The sequence below is a fragment of the Diceros bicornis genome, chromosome 19 (assembly GCF_020826845.1).
Source record: "Diceros bicornis minor isolate mBicDic1 chromosome 19, mDicBic1.mat.cur, whole genome shotgun sequence".
Taxonomy (NCBI): Eukaryota; Metazoa; Chordata; class Mammalia; order Perissodactyla; family Rhinocerotidae; genus Diceros; species Diceros bicornis.
In genome coordinates, this window is record NC_080758.1 from 24,395,126 (window position 1) to 24,412,626 (window position 17,501).

Sequence of the window (17,501 nt, forward strand, 5' to 3'; positions counted from 1 at the left end):
ATAGGTGTTGATGTCTTTGGCAGTTCCGTGTGACATTCTGTTCAGCTCTTATTTAGGGCCTGTGTGCAGGTGTGCCAAGGCTTGCGATATCCATCATGGTATGTTTGGGGTTATGGCTAGTCTCTGAATTAGTGTTTGGGTCAGTTTACGTGAGGTGGATAAAAAGTGTGTGGTCTGCATATATCAGCCTATAGTCTATGTTTGTGTATGTCACTATGTCAGTCAGCCCATCTGCTTGTGTGTTCACGTCTTTATCTTGGTGTCTTGAGTCATTTATCCACCCTGCTGTGTAGGTGCGTGTGTGTGTGTGTGCGCGCCCACACGTGCACGTGTGGCCCTGAGCAGGGCCAGGCCCCTCTGGACCATAATCCAACCTCCATGGGGGCTCTATAGGTCAGGATTTGGAGGAAACTTGCTAGGAGCCTGGTGGGGATGGGGCAGGTGATGCTGGGGTGGGGCGGGGAGGGTGCAGAAGTGTGTGCTAAGAGTCTGGCACTGCAGTTTCCCTGGGCGGGCGAGTCCCAACAGCAGGCACACAGGTGAGGCTGACCTGACAGGTTTCAGAAGCCAGGGGCAATGGGGTGGAGCATGGTTCTGACTTAGGGTGGCAACAGGTTGGGGGCCCTGCCACGCACAGGGCGGGCAGGCAGGAGGTGGTTCTGCTAGTATCTTCTTCCTGCTGCAGCCAGCCCGAGGTGCAGGCCAAGGAGCCTGCTGGAGGATGAGGGCAGCCAGGTGGGCAGGTATGTTTGGAGGCCTAGGGCCTGGGGTCCTGGGAGCCCAGAGCATGGCAGGACCCCTTCGGGGCCGGGTGGAGGAGCTAAAACGGCCATGGTGGCGGGAGAGCTCCCCATTGGTGCTACAGCACAGTGAGGCGGCCCGGCTGGCAGCCGACGCCCTCCTGGAGCGGGGTGAGGCTGCCTACCTGCAGGTCATCTCTGAGGAGCGGGAGCTGCCCTTCCTGAGTGCTCTGGATATGGACTATATGACCAGCCATGTGTGCGCGGGCCCTGAGCTCAGTGAGGCCCAGGGACTGGAGGCCTCAGGGCCCGACCACCTCAGCCTGCTCTCCGAAGTCACCTCAGGCACTTACTTCCCCATGGCCTCTGATATAGAGCCCCCAGACCTGGACTTGGGCTGGCCTGAGGTTCCACAGGCCACGGGCTTCAGCCCCACACAGGCTGTGGTGCACTTCCAGCGGGACAAGGCCAAGAACATCAAGGACCTTCTGCGTTTCCTCTTCAGCCAGGCCCGCACGGTAAGGGACTCATCTCTTCAGATACTCATTTCACAGATGTGGAAACTGAGGCCCAGGGAAGGAAAGGGACCAGCCCCAGGCCGCACAGCAGCTTAGGGGCAGCACTGAGACTAGAACCTCTGGCCTCTATCATTCACAAGCTCCTGGAGGGTGGGCATGTGTTTTATTCACCTTGGCAAGCCCTTGGCACTCCAGAACATTATGGATAAGCATAGACCAGGGGATGCGCCTCAGGGACTCCACAGAGCTCTGAAAATGCATGCAAAGTTGTGCATATTGCAGGGAGGGGTCCTCTGCACCTTTCTTGGGAGAGGGTCCAGGGCCTTCATGAGATTCTCAAAAAGGTTTATGATCCTCAAACTAAGAACCCCAACCTAGGTGGACATCTGAGCCACTCCCTTGACTTACAGAGGAGGAAACTGAGGCCAGAGAGGGGCTGGGACTTGATCATGGAGGTCCAGTCAGTTGCTGAAATAGAGCTCAGGGCTCAGGGAGAAAGGGGTCCTGACCAGGCCCTGGGCCACAGGCACGGCCCTACCTCCTGACACATGTCCCCAGCTGCACCTCACCCCTCATGCACTGTATCTCCAGCTGGGCCTGAAGCAGGGGAGGGGGCACAGGTGCTTGGGCCTCGGCATGGCCTTGAGGGCTGGGCCTTTAGCTCTGCACCAAAAGGAAAGAGGGGTGGAGGCTGTTGGGCTCAGGGATGGGGAGCAGTGGCCCAGGAGAAAGAGAAGTAGGAGACCAGGTAGGGGTGGTCCATGCCTGGGAAGGCTCCAGCCACAGACGAGCACAACTTCACTCCTGGAGCCCTGACCTTTGACTTAAGAGGCAGGGGAATGGGTCAGATGACCCCAGGCAGGATTTGAGGTAGGTTAGACTCAGTGCCCTTGTCCGGAGTAGCAGCCTGGAAGGTTCCTGCCGCAGAGATCGGGAGCAAGGATGCTGGGATCCCACTGTACCTCCACAGCCTCACTGGCAAGCCCGCCTGCACCCCAGGCAAGGGAGGGCCAGGCCTGATTGGCACCGGGAATGGGGTTATTAGTGAGGTGGCTGCTGTCATCACCCCTGCACCTTTGATCTTTCCTGCTGTCCTTGTTCCCCTACCCCTGGCCAGGCCTGTGCTGTGGACTAGGGCATCCTCTAGTGCCTTCCCTCCTCACCCCCCATCTAGACCCTCACCTCTGGGCCAGAAGCCAGGCTTCCGCTCCAGGCTGTCCCTGACTCAGAGCGACCTTGGGAAGTACTCCCTTTCCCTGCAGCCCAACGTCCTCATTTGTTAAGGAGGCAGCAGGAAAGGAACATTTATTGAGCTTCTGTTGTGTGTTGAGTATTTTCACATTTAATTCCCCATAACTCTGAGATGTAGCTATCATTATCTCCATTTAACAGATGAGGAAGTTGAGGCTCCCAGAGGTGAAGCAACTCGCTGAAGGCCATATCACTCAGACGTAGCTGAGTGCAGGTTCGAACCCAGTTCTGTCTGGCTCCAGAGCTGGAGTGCTTTGCTCTGTACCTCCTGCACTTGGCCTGACTGGGAGAGGAGGTTCTCACAGCAGATATGCAATGGGAAGGGGCAGTTGGGGACTTGGCTGTGCCAGGGGTTTGTTAGGGCGTCTCTGAGGAAGCCCATTGTATGAGGGAGGCCACAAGCCCCAGCCCCTCAGCTCAGCAGAAAACTTGGTCCCAGTTGGCATGGGTGGAAGTGCGGGAGTCCATGGGTGTAAGACGTCACACCAGACCTCTGCAGCTTCAGTAGGAAACTGAGGCAGGTCAGGCAGAGAGCATTGAAGACCCCAGTAACTGGCTTGGAGCTCTGATTCTTGAGAAGAGAGCCTCAGACAGACAGTCCCTGGGCCAGAGCTGGGGCTCGAGCTAGTGGGGAGATTGTGAGGACCTAGACTGGGAATTGGGGTCTGGGTTATGCTTCTGACAGCCTTCCCACTCTGGGCCTCAGTTTCCCCATATGTAGAGCTTTAGACCAGTGCAATTGATCCACGGACATCTTTTTTTTTTTTTTTGTGAGGAAGATCAGCCCTGAGCTAACGTCTATTGCCAATCCTCTTTTTGCTGAGGAAGACTGGCCCTGGGCTAACATCCGTGCCCATCTTCCTCTACTTTATATGGGACACCGCCACAGCATGGCTTGACAAGCGGTGCGTCGGTGTGCGCCTGGGATCCAAACTTGCGAACTCCTGGGCCGCCGAAGCGGAGCGCGCACACTTAACCACTGCGCCACCGGGCCGGCCCCAATCCACAGACGTCTTTGATAGATAAACACTCTGTCTTCAGAAAAATGCACACCAAAACTTTCAAACAACTTTTGGGGGTTCAAGACAGTGACACCTCCCTGTGTCTGAGTTACGAACCCCTGGGCTAGGTCATCGCTAAAAGCCGTTCTAGTTCAGGTGTTCTTGCAGGCTCTGGCCTCCTGATCTTCAGTCGTGTGCTTTTCCTGGGATCCCCTGGGCTGGGCAATGCCCCAGGCAGGGATGAGCTTCCCCCTCCCTCCTCCAGGTGGTGGCTGTGGTGATGGACATATTCACCGACATGGAGCTTCTATGTGACCTCATGGAGGCCTCGAACCGGCGTGGTGTCCCTGTCTACCTGCTCCTGGCTCAGGAGCACCTGAGGCATTTCCTGGAAATGTGTTACAAGATGGACCTCAATGGGGGGCACCTGCCGGTCAGTGAGGGACAGGGGCAGTAACCAAGGGTTGGGTTGGGGTGGGGAGTCAGGGAGGGCAGAAGAGTCAGTTGGGTGGTCCGTGAACATTGCGGGTCAATGGGAGTGCGGGACTGGCTTTCCTTAGCTGCTTAAGGTCAGAGACCCCATGGGATTTAGACATGGCTTGAGCCCCATTCTCTCAAAGGTCACCCTCCAACCTCTCTCCCTCCTTGGCCCAGAACATGCGTGTACGGAGCACATGTGGGGACACGTACTGCAGCAAGGCAGGCCGCCGCTTCACAGGGCAGGCCCTGGAGAAGTTCGTCATCATTGACTGCGAGCAGGTGGTGACGGGCAGCTACAGGTGAGCAAGTGGAAGGGAGGGTAGAGCTGCCTGGGGCTGGGTCACTGGCTAGCAAGGACACCTGGGATCTGACATCTTTGAACTCCCCCTCATTCTTCCAACATGGACTGAGCAGCTGCCGTGTGCCAGGCATTGTGCAGGGCTGGGGGACAGTGTGGGGAGCAAGACAGCCCCAGGCTGGGCCCTGGAGGAGCTGGCTCTATGAAAGGATTACCTTAATGCCCTAGGCATAGACTATAACTATTGCACCTTGGAAATGGAGGGACTTCTGGGAACCTTGCCCCTGGTCATTTTTCAGATGGGGAAGTTGAAGCCCTGAGATGGGAAACCATGTGCCCAAGTCCACTAACCAGAGTTAGGATTAGCACACGCTAGAATCAGAGCTCTGCCCCCTCACTGGAGCCCTTGTGGTGGTGGAGTTGATCCAGTGTCTTGGTATGCTCCTCTTGTTCTGACTCCTGCCTAGCCCCAGGGTCCTGACCTCAACCCTCTGCCCCCAGCTTCACCTGGCTTTGCAGCCAGGCCCACACCAGCATGGTGCTGCAGCTGAGGGGCCGCATTGTGGAAGACTTTGACCGGGAGTTCCGCTGTCTGTATGCTGAGTCACAACCTGTGGAGGGCTTCTGTGGCAGTGAGGATCACCTGTCTTCCCGGGCATCGTGCCCTCTCCCAGTGGCCCTGGCCTTCAGGCCCCGCATCCCCAGCCCCACATCTTCATCGCCCTCCAGCACCAGCCTCAGCAGCATCAAATGCTCACCTCTCATGGGCCACTCCTCCTACCTCGCTCTACCAGGAGGCGGTGGCTGCAGTGACACGGGTATGGGGTCCTCATCCCCAGGCCCTTCCCGCTGCGAGGCCAGTGGTCAGCCCACTCTGCAACACCAGATGTCAGACCCTAACCATGGCTCCCCACCAGGGCCCTACAGGGCCAACCTAGGCAAGCTGGGAATGTCCCCATGGTCCCAGTCTTCCCCCACCCTCAACCACAATAGTGCCAGCCCCTTGACCCTGGCAGTGGGGTCATCTCTGCTCCCTCGCTCACGCCCCCTTTTCCCCTTCCCCCGAAGTATCTTAGCCCTGTCCCGTCTCCCGGAGAATGGGCTCCCAGGAAGCCAGGAGCCCAGCCCCCCACGAGGTCGCTGGGTACCTGGCACAGCCCTGGAGACGGTGGAGGAGAAGAAGGTGTCTCTGAGTCAGAGCCATGGCCAGCTGGATCTCCTTGTCCCCTTCGCCAGAGCCCAAGAAGTAGGAGGCCCTGATTCTGGGGTTACTCCCAACTTAGGCTCCCTTTGGTCTGGCAAACAGGCCCCAGAGGACAGGAGGTTGTCCCCAAGCCAGAGATACAGCCAGCTGGATCCTCTGCCCCGGGCCCAGGGTGCCAAGGGTGCCCCTGAGTCAGGTTCCCCCAGACCTGGCGATCGGACTCCAGAGGACAAGAGGCTGTCCCCAAATCACAGTCATGGCCAATTGGACCTCCTGGTACAGTACCCCAAGGCTGGGGGCTCGAGAGTGCCTCTTGAAGCTAACTCCTCAGCCAGGGCTGGCAAGCAGGGTCCAGATGAGCGATGGCAGACCCTGGGCCACAGCCAGCTGGACCTCATCACAAAGTTTGGCCCGTTCCGGGGTGAGGGGCCTGGGCCCAGTGGTCTCCCCAGACCAAGTCCTGCTTGCAAGGCTGGAGTGGGCTCTGGGGATGAGAAGCGGCTGACTCTGGGCCACAGCAAGCTGGACCTCATCACAAAGTATCATCAATTGCAGGGCACCAGGCCGGGACCTGACCCTGGCCCCCCGGGGGCCCCCACAGGTGGCCATCGCAATGGCAGTAGCAATGGCCTGCTTGAGGATGAGAAACGACTGACCCTGGGTCACAGCAAACTGGACCTTATCACTAAGTACAACAAGTCCAAGGTCAGGCTGCTCCGAAGCCGCTTCGAGTCCTAGTCCTGCTCCCAGCAGGGACATGTCCGTGCTCCATCCACTGAGACTCTAGACTTGCTCAAGTCCCAGACTCTGGGGTGCGAGCTTGGGCAGGGGCTGCATGGGGAGAAGGTGTCTAGAAGCTCAGATTGGACACTCCGTGGGCTGAGGATTCTTGCTTAAACACACACACACACACACACACACACACGGGGAAATGGAACCCACTGTTACTGGGCACGTGTCATTTGCCTCTGTGCTGGGCACTTCATACCAGTTACTTCTTATCCTTCATCCTCACAACATTCTACAATATAGACCTCTAGCAGGTATACAATTCTAGGATCATAGATATTATCTTCTCTATTTTATTAATGTGGAAGCTGAGACCCAGAGAGTTTGATGGCTTGCTTGGAATCAGGTCCAAGTAAGTGGAGGAGTAGGGGCCCAAACCTGGGTCTCTGATCTCTTAAGATTGTGTTTTTGCACAGACATGACACACACTATCAACAGTTCACATGTCTCCATGCACACAAAATACACACATCACAAAGATGCCCAAAATGCCTGCACAATATGCACAGCACACTGACAGGGTTCACACCCACAAACTGTATATCCATAGAAACACACAATATGTACACATAGGTGGATGTGATAGACCAAAACACTCAAAATTCTAGTTATAGGTGCTCAATAAATGTCATTTGGCTAAATGAATGGCACAAAATACATGCATTCGGTGCACACCGTAGACCCCTCAGGATCCACAGATCATAAATATGCACATAACCACACATGCACACACACACACAAACATGGAGGTACACATGCACCAACCAGTATCTTTTTTAACCTAAGCTGTGTACCCAGCCCTGTGCTGGGCAGGCCATAGGGCAAATAAATCAGGCTCAGTCCCTGGGAGATGAGGATTAAATGCATAAACCATTGGTGAGCAAGACAGCTGTATCTAGTTAAAGGCTGACCAGTGACAGAGGGTAGTAGAGAACGAAGGGCAGAGAGTAGTGGTGATGGTGGAGTGGTGAGGAAAGTTTCTCAGAGGAGAAGCCTTTGAGCCAGGCCTTGAAGGATGGGGAGGATTTGGACAGATGGAGGAGAGAGTAAGAGGAATTCCTGGTAGAGGGAACCCGGTGAAGAGAGGCCAGGGAGAGGACTGAGGGAGTGAGTCTGAAGTGAACTGGGGAGGACAAGTAGAGGACGTGGATACCCAGACACTCTGACACACACACATCATTTTGCTGTGTCCCTAGAAGCACAGTCTGACCGGTTTTGGGTCCTTTTCCTGAGCTCACCACCTGTCTGGCAGAATATACATGACACAAACCAATAAAGGCAGACATGCTATAACCCAGCAGCAGCCTGGTGTTTCCTGAGGAAGGCAGAGTTATGGAACTGCACGTGGGGGGCAGGGGAAGGCCACCATTCATGCTAATTATGGAGGGCTCCCTGAAGGGAGTGGATGCCCACAGGAGGGCTGGGGGGAGGCCAGGGGCTCCAAGCCCCTTCTGCCCTTGCTGTGACATTCTGAGAGACCCTGGGGGCTTTTGTAGATTCTACAAAATGTGGGCCAAGTTCATCCTATCCACGAGAGTAGGTCCCTTGACTGCCACTATCTGTCCTGGAGATGGAAGGTGGCTCCTGAATGAGTGATCAGGCATGTGCAAGAGGCACATAGTGAAAGCCAGTCAGCCCCACACCCTTGCCCACTTTAGACTCTCCCCTTCTAACCTCTCCCTAAGACCCTGCTTCATCCATCTTCCCATCTCTCCAATACCTCCTTCAGCTTGGTTTCCTCTACTTTTCTGGCCACACCTCCTTCTCCAGCCACACCTCCTTCTCCAGGCTCTGTCCTCTCACTCCTCCCTACTGAACACCCTCTCCATAGGTGAGGGTGGGGCCTCATTCCACCCCAGGTTTCAGCCCCAAACCTCATTCCTATGCCCTTCGCTCTCCCTTGGGCTCCAGATCTGGCCTGGATGTCTGTCCCGCACCTCACGCTGGGCAGATCACCTTGCTCGCACCTCTTCCTCCTCAGGCTCTACTTCAGTAAATACCTCCATCAACCCATCCTCTGCGAGACATCTCTGGCTCCTTCTCTTTCATGCCTCACATTCCAACCAGCTACAGGTCTGGGTCGATTGCACCTCCTAAAAATCTTCCGAATGAATGAATGATGAATGATGCACGTAAGCATGATGGGGGCGGAGCCAGGCGGGGGTGCGACCAGTGCGTTTGCAACCAGAGAATCATCCCAGGGGCTGGAGCTAGAGTGGCCGCATGCGTGGTGGCGTGCGCCGGGCTCTCCCGGAAGTCTCCCAAGGCGGAGGAGGAAACGGAAATCTTCCTGAGGCAGAGGAGGAGTTGTTGCCCGCGTGAAGAGCTTGCGGTTTCTTGGTGAGCCCGTGTGGAAGGAGACCGGAAGGGTCAGCCCCAGGCGTCCCGGATCGTGAGGGGAGGAGGCTGGAGGATTCCGGGCCGTTGAGTCTGGAGGGGCCCAGTGGGCGGGACCCAAGGTCTGAGGGGCCGAGAGGGGTGGCGTCGCGTTGGGGCCTGAGAGATCCGGCGCGGAGAGACGGTCCGCCGGCCCTGAACTCTCGGCCCCGCAGCCCCTAGGCCCCATGGCGGTCCGAGCGTCGTTCGAGAACAACTGTGAGATCGGCTGCTTTGCCAAACTCACCAACACGTACTGCCTGGTGGCCATCGGAGGGTCAGAGAACTTCTACAGGTGCGGTGGGAGCCCGGGGACCTGTGTGGGTGGGTGGCGGAGAGGGGTGCTGGGAGTCAGGGGCCCCGGCAGAGTGAGGGCACCGGGCCCTCAGCCCCGTGACCACCGAGTCCATGTCCCTACAGTGTGTTCGAGGGCGAACTCGCCGATACTATCCCCGTGGTGCACGCGTCCATCGCTGGCTGCCGCATCATCGGGCGCATGTGTGTGGGTAAGCCAGGTGGAAGACGCCGAGGGAGGGAGTGGAGCCTCCCAGTGCCTTTATATTCTTGGAGGGGCCCCGGAGTGACCTAGGGATTTCCAGGCTTTCATCCATTATCTCCAGGGAGTGTAGAATCTCTCAGAGCTGGGCCGGACCTAGTCTTAAGTGTCAGCAGATCAGGGACAACCTCTGGTGAAGGCTTCCGGATCATAGTAATAGCAAATAACATTAAGTATTTTCAGTATCACACTTGTTCTTATTCCTTCTTCACGAAGATCCTGGGAGGGAGGAATTATTGGCCTAATTGACTGAGGAGGAAGCTGAGACTCAGAGAGCCTAAGTGACTCACTAAGTTCCACACCTAATGTAAGAGAGGATTAGAATGTCATCTCTCCCCTGCCGCTGACTCTGGGCAAGTTGCTTCCTCTTTCTGAGCATCCATTTCTGCTTCTAAAAAATGATAAGCTAAGATTCTGGGGCATCTTGTTTAGTTATCCATTTAAATCTTAAATTCCCTTTAGCACGTCTATGAGTGGCATCCCACCCTACTCCCCTACTTCTCAGCACTGTTGACTCTGGCCATTGGTCCTTTCTTTGAGCTGGATCTGTCTCCCTTTATTGCCACCCCTTATAGAAGTTTGTTCCTCTATTTTTTATCTTAAGCCTAGTGATTTTGGCCTTTTCAGTATTTTCTTATTCATTTGAAACGCTGCTCCCTAACCATGACCTTAGGACTTGAAGTAAGTTGTTACGTAATGAGAGAAGTTAACCTGGCCCAGGGTGTTTTTTTTAATGATGGGAGTAACCACAGAGTTCGGAAGTTCCAAGTTATGGCCTTGCAGAGGTAGGCAGAGGTTTAGTCATTGTTGTCACAATGTAATTGTAGTGTGGTAATTCTTGTTGCTGTATAGTTTTGTGTAAGTATACCACAGTGTATTCATCCATTCTCTTGACAGTGGGTATTTGGGTAGTTTTCAGTTTGGTCTATTATGAATAGAGTTGCTATGTTTTTTAGTGAACACGTGTAGGTATTTCTATTGGATGTACAGGCATACCTCAGAGATGTTGTGGGTTTGGTTCCAGACTACCGCGAGAAAGGGAATATGGCAATAAAGTGAGTCACAGGAATTTTTTGATTTCCCAGTGCATAGAAAAATTATGGTTACACTATATTGTAGTCTATTAAGTGTGCAATAGCATTATGTCTAAAAAAATAATGTACATACCTTAACTAAAAAATAGTTTATTGCTAAAAAATGCTAACCACTATCTGAGCCTTCAGTGAGTCATAATCTTTTTGCTGGTGGAGGGTTTTGCCTCGATGTTGATGGCTGCTGACTGATCAGGGTGGTCGTTGCTGAAGGCTGGCAATTTCTTAAAATAAGACAACGGTGAAGTTTGCTGCATCGATTGACTCTTCCTTTCACAAACGATTTCTTTGTAGCACGTGATGCTGTTTGATAGTATTTTACTCACAGTAGAACTTCTTTCAAAATTGGAGTCAATCCTTTCAAACCCTGCCACTGCTTTATCAACTAAGTTTATGTAATATTCTAAATGCTTTGTGGTCATTTCAACAGTCTTCACAGCATCTTCACCAGGAGTAGATTCCCTCTCAGGAAACCACTTTCTTTGCTCATCCTTAGAAGTTAAAGTTATCCTCATCCATTAAGGTTTCATCATGAGAGTAGCAATTCAGTCACATCTTCAGGCACCAGTTCTAATTCTAGTTCTCTTACTATTTCCACCACATCTGCGTTACTTCCTCTTCTGAAGTCTTGAACCCCTCAAAGTCATCCATGAAGGATGGAATCAGCTTCTCCCAAACTCCTGGTAATGTTGATATTTTGATCTCTTCCCATGAATCACAAATGTTCTTAATGACATCTAGAATGGTGAATCCTTTCTAGAAGGTTTTTAGTTTACTTTGACCAGATCCATCAGAGGAATCACTACCTATGGCAGCTATAGCCTTATGGAATGTATTTCTTAAATAATAAGACTTCAAAGTCAAAATTATTCCTTGATCCAGGGGCTGCAGAATGGATGTTGTGTTAGCAGGCACGAAAACAACATTAATTTCGTTGTACATCTCCATCAGAGCTCTTGGGTGACCAGGTGCATTGTCAATGAGCAGTAATATTTTGAAAGGAATCTTTCTTTCTGAGCAATGGGTCTCAACAGTGGGTTTAAAATGTTCAGTGAACCATTTTATAAATGTGTGCTGTCATCTACGCTTTGTTGTTCCATTTATAGAGCACAAGCAGAGTAGATTTAGCATAATTTTTAGGGGCCCTAAAATTTTCAGAATGGTAAATGAGCATTGGCTTCAACTTAGTCATCAGCTACATTAGCTCGTAACAAGAGTCAGCCTGTCTTTTGAAGCTTTGAAGCCAGGCATTGACTTCTCTCTTTCATTCTCTCTAGCTATGAAAGTCCAAGGTAACATCTTCTTCCAATATAAGGCTGTTTTGTCTACACTGAAAATCTGTTGTTTAGTGTAGCCATCTTCATTAATTATCTTAGGTAGATCTTCTGGATAACTTGCTGCAGCTTCTACATCAGCATTTGCTGCTTCCCCTTGCACCTTTATACTATGGAGATGGCTCCTTTCCTTAAACCTCATGAACTGACCTCTGCTATCTTCATACTTTTCTTCTGCCGCTTCCTCACCTCTCCCAGCCTTCACAGAATTGAAGAGAGTTAGGGCCTTGCTCTGGATTAGGCTTTGGCTTAAGGGAATGTTGTGGCTGGTTTGATCTTCTATACAGACCACTAAAACTTTCTCCATATCAGCAATAAGGCTGTTTTGTTTTCTTATCATTAGTGTTTTCACTGGAGTAGTACTTTTAATTTCCTTCAAGAATTTTTCCTTTACATTCACAACTTGGCTAACTCTTTGGCACAACAGGCCTAGCTTTTGGCCTGTCTTGACTTTGAACATGATGTCCTCACTAAGCTTAATCATTTCCAGCTTTTGATATAAGTGAGAGTCCTGCAACTCTTTTTTTCGCTTGAACACTTAAACCATCACAGGGTTGTTAATTGGCTTAATTTCAATATTGTTGTGTATCAGGGAATAGGGAGGCCCAAGGAGGGGGAGAGAGGAGAATGGCTGGTTGGTGGAACAGTCAGAACACACACAACACTTATTAAGTTCACCATTTACATGGGTGTAGCTTGTGGCGCCCTAAAACAGTTACAATAGTAACATCAAAGATTACTGATCACAGATCACCATAACATATAATAATAATTAACAAGTTTGAAATACTGTGAGAATTGCCAAAATGTGATATAGAGACACGAATTGAGCAAATGCTGTTGGAAAAATGGCGCTGATAGACTTGCTTGATGCAGGGTTGTCACAAACCTTCAACTTGTAAAAAATGCAATATCTGTGAATTGCAGTAAAGCCAAGAACAATAAAACGAGGTATGCCTGTGTAATACCTAGAGGAGGAATGGCTGGGTCACAGGGTATGTGAATATTCAATGTGTTAGGTGATGCCAAATAATTATCTGAAGTGGTTGACCAATTTACACTCCTATTAGAGTGTATGAGAGTTTCAGTTGCTCCGTATATCTTTGCCAACACTTGGTATTGATATTCTTTTAAAAATTTTAGCCATTCTGGTAGGTGGTGTGTAGCATTAGCTCAGTTTTTAAGTAGCAAGATGTACAACTAATGCCAAGGGCCTTTCCTGCTAGTCCTGGTCCCCCCTGGTTGATGATGGTGAAATGGGCAGGTTATGTTGGGACAGACTCCTGGGCCATCTCTGGCCTGCCCAGTGGGACCTCTGGTCCCCCTGGGTGTTGTATGGATCGGTGGGTTGGAGGACTGGGGTCTGGGCCTAAAGCTTTCCTGGGGAAGCTAATTGGGCTGGATTGTATCCTCAGCCCCCAGAGTATGGCAGACATCTTTTGTATTCATGGTCCATCCTTGCCAACACCTCCTACTCCCCCTGATTTGGGTCTCTCTAGGGAATAGGCACGGTCTCCTGGTGCCCAACAACACCACCGACCAGGAGCTGCAACACATTCGCAACTGCCTCCCAGACTCAGTGCAGATCCGGCGAGTGGAGGAGCGGCTCTCAGCCCTGGGCAATGTCACCACCTGCAATGACTACGTGGCCTTGGTCCACCCAGACCTAGACCGGGTGAGGCAGCCCAGTTTGGCCCAAGAGTCACAGGACCAGCCTAGTCAGTGGTTAGCCACTATTCTTGCCTATCAGTCAGGACTTAGGGGTGTCTCTTGTGGTTTCTCTTCATACCTGGCTCTCACATTTCAGGCACTCATTGGAATAGTGATAATAGAGGCCTTCCGTGGTGTGGTCAGTGCCAGAAGGAAGCTGGGAAGGGTACTAATCCTTCAGAATCAGGGAGATTGATCCATCTGGTCCTGCAGCCAGGGCCAGGAGAGATTGACAGCTGAACTCTTTTAAGTGTGGGTTAGAGGGAAGAGGGTGATGTGAAGACCAGCCCCTGGCTGTTCAGGGCATGCGTGGATATCAGGGACTCCATAGCTGCCCTAGTTTCTGCTCTAAGCTGCATCCCCTCCTTTTTCTGGGTGAAGCTTCCATATGTAGCTACGTAGCAGAGGAATGAGGGGCTCAGGGAACCAAGCCCCAGGTGGTTCTGGCTGTGGAGGGCCCCAGGTTCTTTGACTTGCAAGTTCTGGGCCCTGAGTACAATACTTTGGCTGACAGGAAACAGAGGAAATCCTGGCTGATGTGCTCAAGGTGGAAGTCTTCAGACAGACAGTGGCTGACCAGGTGCTAGTAGGAAGCTACTGTGTCTTCAGCAATCAGGGAGGGCTGGTACATCCCAAGACTTCAATTGAAGACCAGGATGAGCTGTCCTCTCTTCTTCAGGTCCCCCTTGTGGTAAGCATTCCTGTTCTCTGTCTCCTGCTGAGGCACATCTCTTTGCCCAGTGTTCAGGAATCTGGGTTATTACCTCCCACAGTTTGGGATTAGGGCTGCATGTCAGGGAGCAGAGTTTGGGTAGAGTCCTTATCAGGGAGGGGAGAGACTTTGGCTGTTGGTACAGTGACCCACCCTGAGCCCATTCCTTGGCAGGCGGGCACCGTGAACCGAGGCAGTGAGGTGATTGCTGCTGGGATGGTGGTGAACGACTGGTGTGCCTTCTGTGGCCTGGACACAACCAGCACAGAGCTGTCAGTGGTGGAGAGTGTCTTCAAGCTGAACGAAGCCCAGCCTAGCACCATTGCTACCAGCATGCGGGATTCCCTCATTGACAGGTATCTGGGCCTGGGCCTCTCTCTCTTCTGCCTTTTGCAGGTAGGGGAAGGAGATGCCACCTAGAATGGGAGCCACACAATATTCCTACTGATAGGTTCTCCTTGCATGTGAGGGCACACCTGCACACTGCTGAGCAGTCACAGGGTAGAGCCAGCAAGCAATGCTTGAGCATCTGCTCAGCTCAGTATCCCCTCTGATCCGTCATTTCATCACTGACCACATTGTTTTGCAGTTTGTATCTGCCTGTGTGCCGCTGTCCCCAGCCAGCAGCCCAGAGCCAGAACCAGAAAAAAGCTGTTTACTGAGAGGAGGGGAGGCTGCTCTTAGGAACTGAGGAGACCCCAGATGCATAAAGGACTTGGTGGCTGGGGATTACATCAAAATCACAATCATCTGGAGTTTTGTGGATTTCTTTAAAAAGCAGGTTCTTGGGCCCTAACCCAGGAGATTCCGGGGTGTGAGGCTCTATAATCCCTTTTTTGGATAAGCAGCAGGTGCTGGATATTCAGCCTCTCCCTCTCTCATCCCCCGTTGAGGATCCTTCTCAAATCATGCCACACCCAACTAGCACAGGAGTCTTTATGAGGATAGAAACCCCAAAGTGTAGAGCTAGTGCCAAGTAACAGACCCCCTACTTATCAGGAGCAAAATTTCCCATCACTCTCTCTCCTTCATTCATTCACCTGATGTTCATTGAGCCCTATGGACAAGGCTCCATGTGGGATAGTCAGGCACCTTAGTCCTATGTCCTGCCTCTAGGGGCTCACAGTACAGCAGGGGAGAGAAGATGTAGTGGCCACACATAACTCAGCTACCTTCAAAGGGGAAAGCAAAAGTGCCTTAAGTGGCTTGGGAAGCTCCAATGAGACACGTTCTGGGATCCAAGAAGGTTTTGTGGAGGACAGATCGTTTAATGTGGGCTTCAGGGAAGGAGTAGGTATTTGAATATGCAGAGATGGAGTGGGGAAACACTTCAGACAGACATGGAGATGGGCAAGTGTGGTAGGTGCGAAGGGGAAAGGTGGTATTCCCAGAGTATTGAGGACTCTGAATACCCATGTCAAGAAGTTTTGACTGTAGACCTGTGGTTTTGAGCTTTGTATGTTGGGATGCTTGTTAATGTAGCTTCCTGGTGTCACTTCTCAGATACTGATTCCCTAGGTCTGGAGTGGTGCCCAGCCACGTGTGGTTTTTTTTAATAAGCTTTCCTGGGTGATCTGATGGGGCAGTTTGGGGACTACACTGACAAACTCTGCTGTCAACACTAGAGAGCAGTTGAAAGGGTCTGAAAAGGAAAGTGGTACTGGTGGTTTTTTTTTTTTTAGCACCTATCATGTGTCAGACAGTAGTGATGTGGTGATGAATAAAATATACCCTCCCTGTCCTTTTGGAATATAGAATCTCATAAGGAAGACAGTACAAGGGGCTGGCCCGTGGCTGTAGCGCTTAAGAGTGTGCGCTCCACTTCAGCGGCCCGAGTGTTTACAGGTTCGGATCCCAGACGCACACCGACGCACTGCTTGTCAAGCCATGCTGTGGTGGTGTCCCATATAAAGTAGAGGAAGATGGGCACAGATGTTAGCCCAGGGCCAGTCTTCCTCACCAAAAAGAGGAGGATTGGCATCGGATGTTAGCTCAGGGCTAATCTTCCTCACACACACACACAAAAGACAGTACTTACACAATTAATCATTTAATTAAAGAATAAAACAAAAAACCTCTTAGCAACCTAAGAACAGAAATAAGTTTCTGTAACCTGATAATTAGTACCTGCTAAAAAACTACAGCAAATGTTGCATTTAAGGGTGAAACTTCAGAAACTGCCATTCATGTCAGGCAGAATTGCCTACGGTCACGAGCACTGGTCAGCATTATTCTGGTGGTCCTAGCCTATGCAGTTGGATAAGAAAGAAATGGGTATTGAAAAGGAAGAGACAAAACTCATTAGCCTCCTTTGGTTTTGAACACATTGAGTTTGAGGTGCCCATGAGACCTCACAATGAAGGAATCAGGTTGGTGATTAGAATACGTACTTTAGTATTATAATCATGCACATGATTATCACCTCCAGGAAGAATGTTCTGGCCGCATCCCTGCCACTAGAGGATTTGTGGTGTGGGCACATCCCTTCCCCTCTCTGAGCTCCCTGAGGCTCTGGTTTATGATCAATAACAGTTTGAATAAATTGAGTTGACCCACCTGAGTGGGGAAGGAATTACTTTTAGCTTTTAAAGCATTGCGAGTTCTAGACTGGATTGTGACTCATAGGAGCAGTGGGACCTGGAAGGGGCTGAGTGTTGCCTTCGGAGCTGAGCTGTAACAGAGGTCCAGGGTTAAGGCTGGAAGCAAGCACCTTGAGAATGAAGGGTGAGGTGTGCTCCGTGAAGCACCTACTGATGACGCTCCTTCCTTTCTCTCCCCAGCCTCGCCTGAGTCACCTTCCATGCTGTTCCGTGGGTTCCTGGCTGTGAACTTTGGCTTCTTCTCCACATCCTACTCAGTCTGTACTGGATGCTGGCAGGGAGGTGGGAGAGAGCTTACTGGGACTGAGTTGGCTGGATGCCCAGTCCTTCACCTGTTTCTATCTCTTGAGTCTGGTTTCTGCAAAAATCTGCCACATCATGCTGGCTATCAGGCCCTGTGGCTCCTAGCTGAAAGCTCTGCTGTCCTGTGCTACCCCATTAAAGGGCAGCTGCCTCTGGTCATTCTGTTGTGAATGTGTTGTTTGGGGGCCTCAGCCCGCACCCATCCCCCACCCCCATTGTTCCAGGGAGAAGGTGGGGTAGGATGCACACATACCCGTCGGTTCCACAATCTCCCACCCCTCCTCCCCCATCATCAGGATGGGTGGCTTCATCCCAGGGCAAGAGGAAGCACTCCACTGTAGTTCTAACATTTCCCAGGCAACTTCAGCTTTATACTCTGGGCTTCAAAGGATAAGAATCTGTTCCAGCTCTCCCCTGGGCCCATATAAGGACCCTGTAAGGCACCTGGCGACAGGGCAGTGTTGTCCTCTTTGACCCAAGGTGGATGGAGGTTGCTCGCCTGGCTGCCAGGTGCCCTCAACAGCTGTAGACCAACCTT

The 17,501-nt window shown here is 51.8% G+C and overlaps 2 protein-coding genes across 4 annotated transcripts; both read left to right on the forward strand.

Annotated features, from left to right (window-relative positions):
• Positions 1-503: 503 nt before the first annotated feature.
• FAM83C (family with sequence similarity 83 member C) lies at positions 504-7,611 on the forward strand. The gene is made up of 4 exons (XM_058562822.1): positions 504-1,258; positions 3,776-3,943; positions 4,165-4,289; positions 4,790-7,611. The coding sequence occupies exons 1-4, from the start codon at positions 722-724 to the stop codon at positions 6,228-6,230; spliced, it is 2,271 nt and encodes a 756-aa protein (XP_058418805.1). The 5' UTR covers positions 504-721; the 3' UTR covers positions 6,231-7,611.
• A 904-nt stretch (positions 7,612-8,515) lies between these two features.
• EIF6 (eukaryotic translation initiation factor 6) lies at positions 8,516-17,122 on the forward strand. Of its 3 annotated transcripts, none has more exons than XM_058562826.1 (7): positions 8,516-8,621; positions 8,834-8,952; positions 9,078-9,163; positions 13,138-13,313; positions 13,863-14,039; positions 14,235-14,416; positions 16,841-17,122. In XM_058562826.1, exons 2-7 carry the CDS (start codon positions 8,846-8,848, stop codon positions 16,848-16,850), a joined length of 738 nt encoding a protein of 245 aa, XP_058418809.1. In that variant the 5' UTR covers positions 8,516-8,621; positions 8,834-8,845; the 3' UTR covers positions 16,851-17,122. The 3 variants fall into 3 exon arrangements, with proteins under 3 accessions (XP_058418809.1, XP_058418810.1, XP_058418811.1); XM_058562827.1 differs by having other exon boundaries at positions 8,568-8,650; XM_058562828.1 differs by lacking the exon at positions 8,516-8,621 and adding an exon at positions 8,651-8,740.
• Positions 17,123-17,501: the final 379 nt, after the last annotated feature.

Bases quoted from the DNA above. Each gene is read 5' to 3' on its own strand.
- FAM83C (XM_058562822.1), top strand. From the start codon at position 722: ATGAGGGCAGCCAGGTGGGCAGGTATGTTTGGAGGCCTAGGGCCTGGG. The intron at 3,944-4,164 runs GTCAGTGAGGGA...TCCTTGGCCCAG, and splicing joins TCAATGGGGGGCACCTGCCG to AACATGCGTGTACGGAGCAC. The intron at 4,290-4,789 runs GTGAGCAAGTGG...CTCTGCCCCCAG, and splicing joins GTGGTGACGGGCAGCTACAG to CTTCACCTGGCTTTGCAGCC.
- EIF6 (XM_058562826.1), top strand. From the start codon at position 8,846: ATGGCGGTCCGAGCGTCGTTCGAGAACAACTGTGAGATCGGCTGCTTT. The intron at 8,953-9,077 runs GTGCGGTGGGAG...ATGTCCCTACAG, and splicing joins GGGTCAGAGAACTTCTACAG to TGTGTTCGAGGGCGAACTCG. The intron at 14,040-14,234 runs GTAAGCATTCCT...ATTCCTTGGCAG, and splicing joins TTCTTCAGGTCCCCCTTGTG to GCGGGCACCGTGAACCGAGG.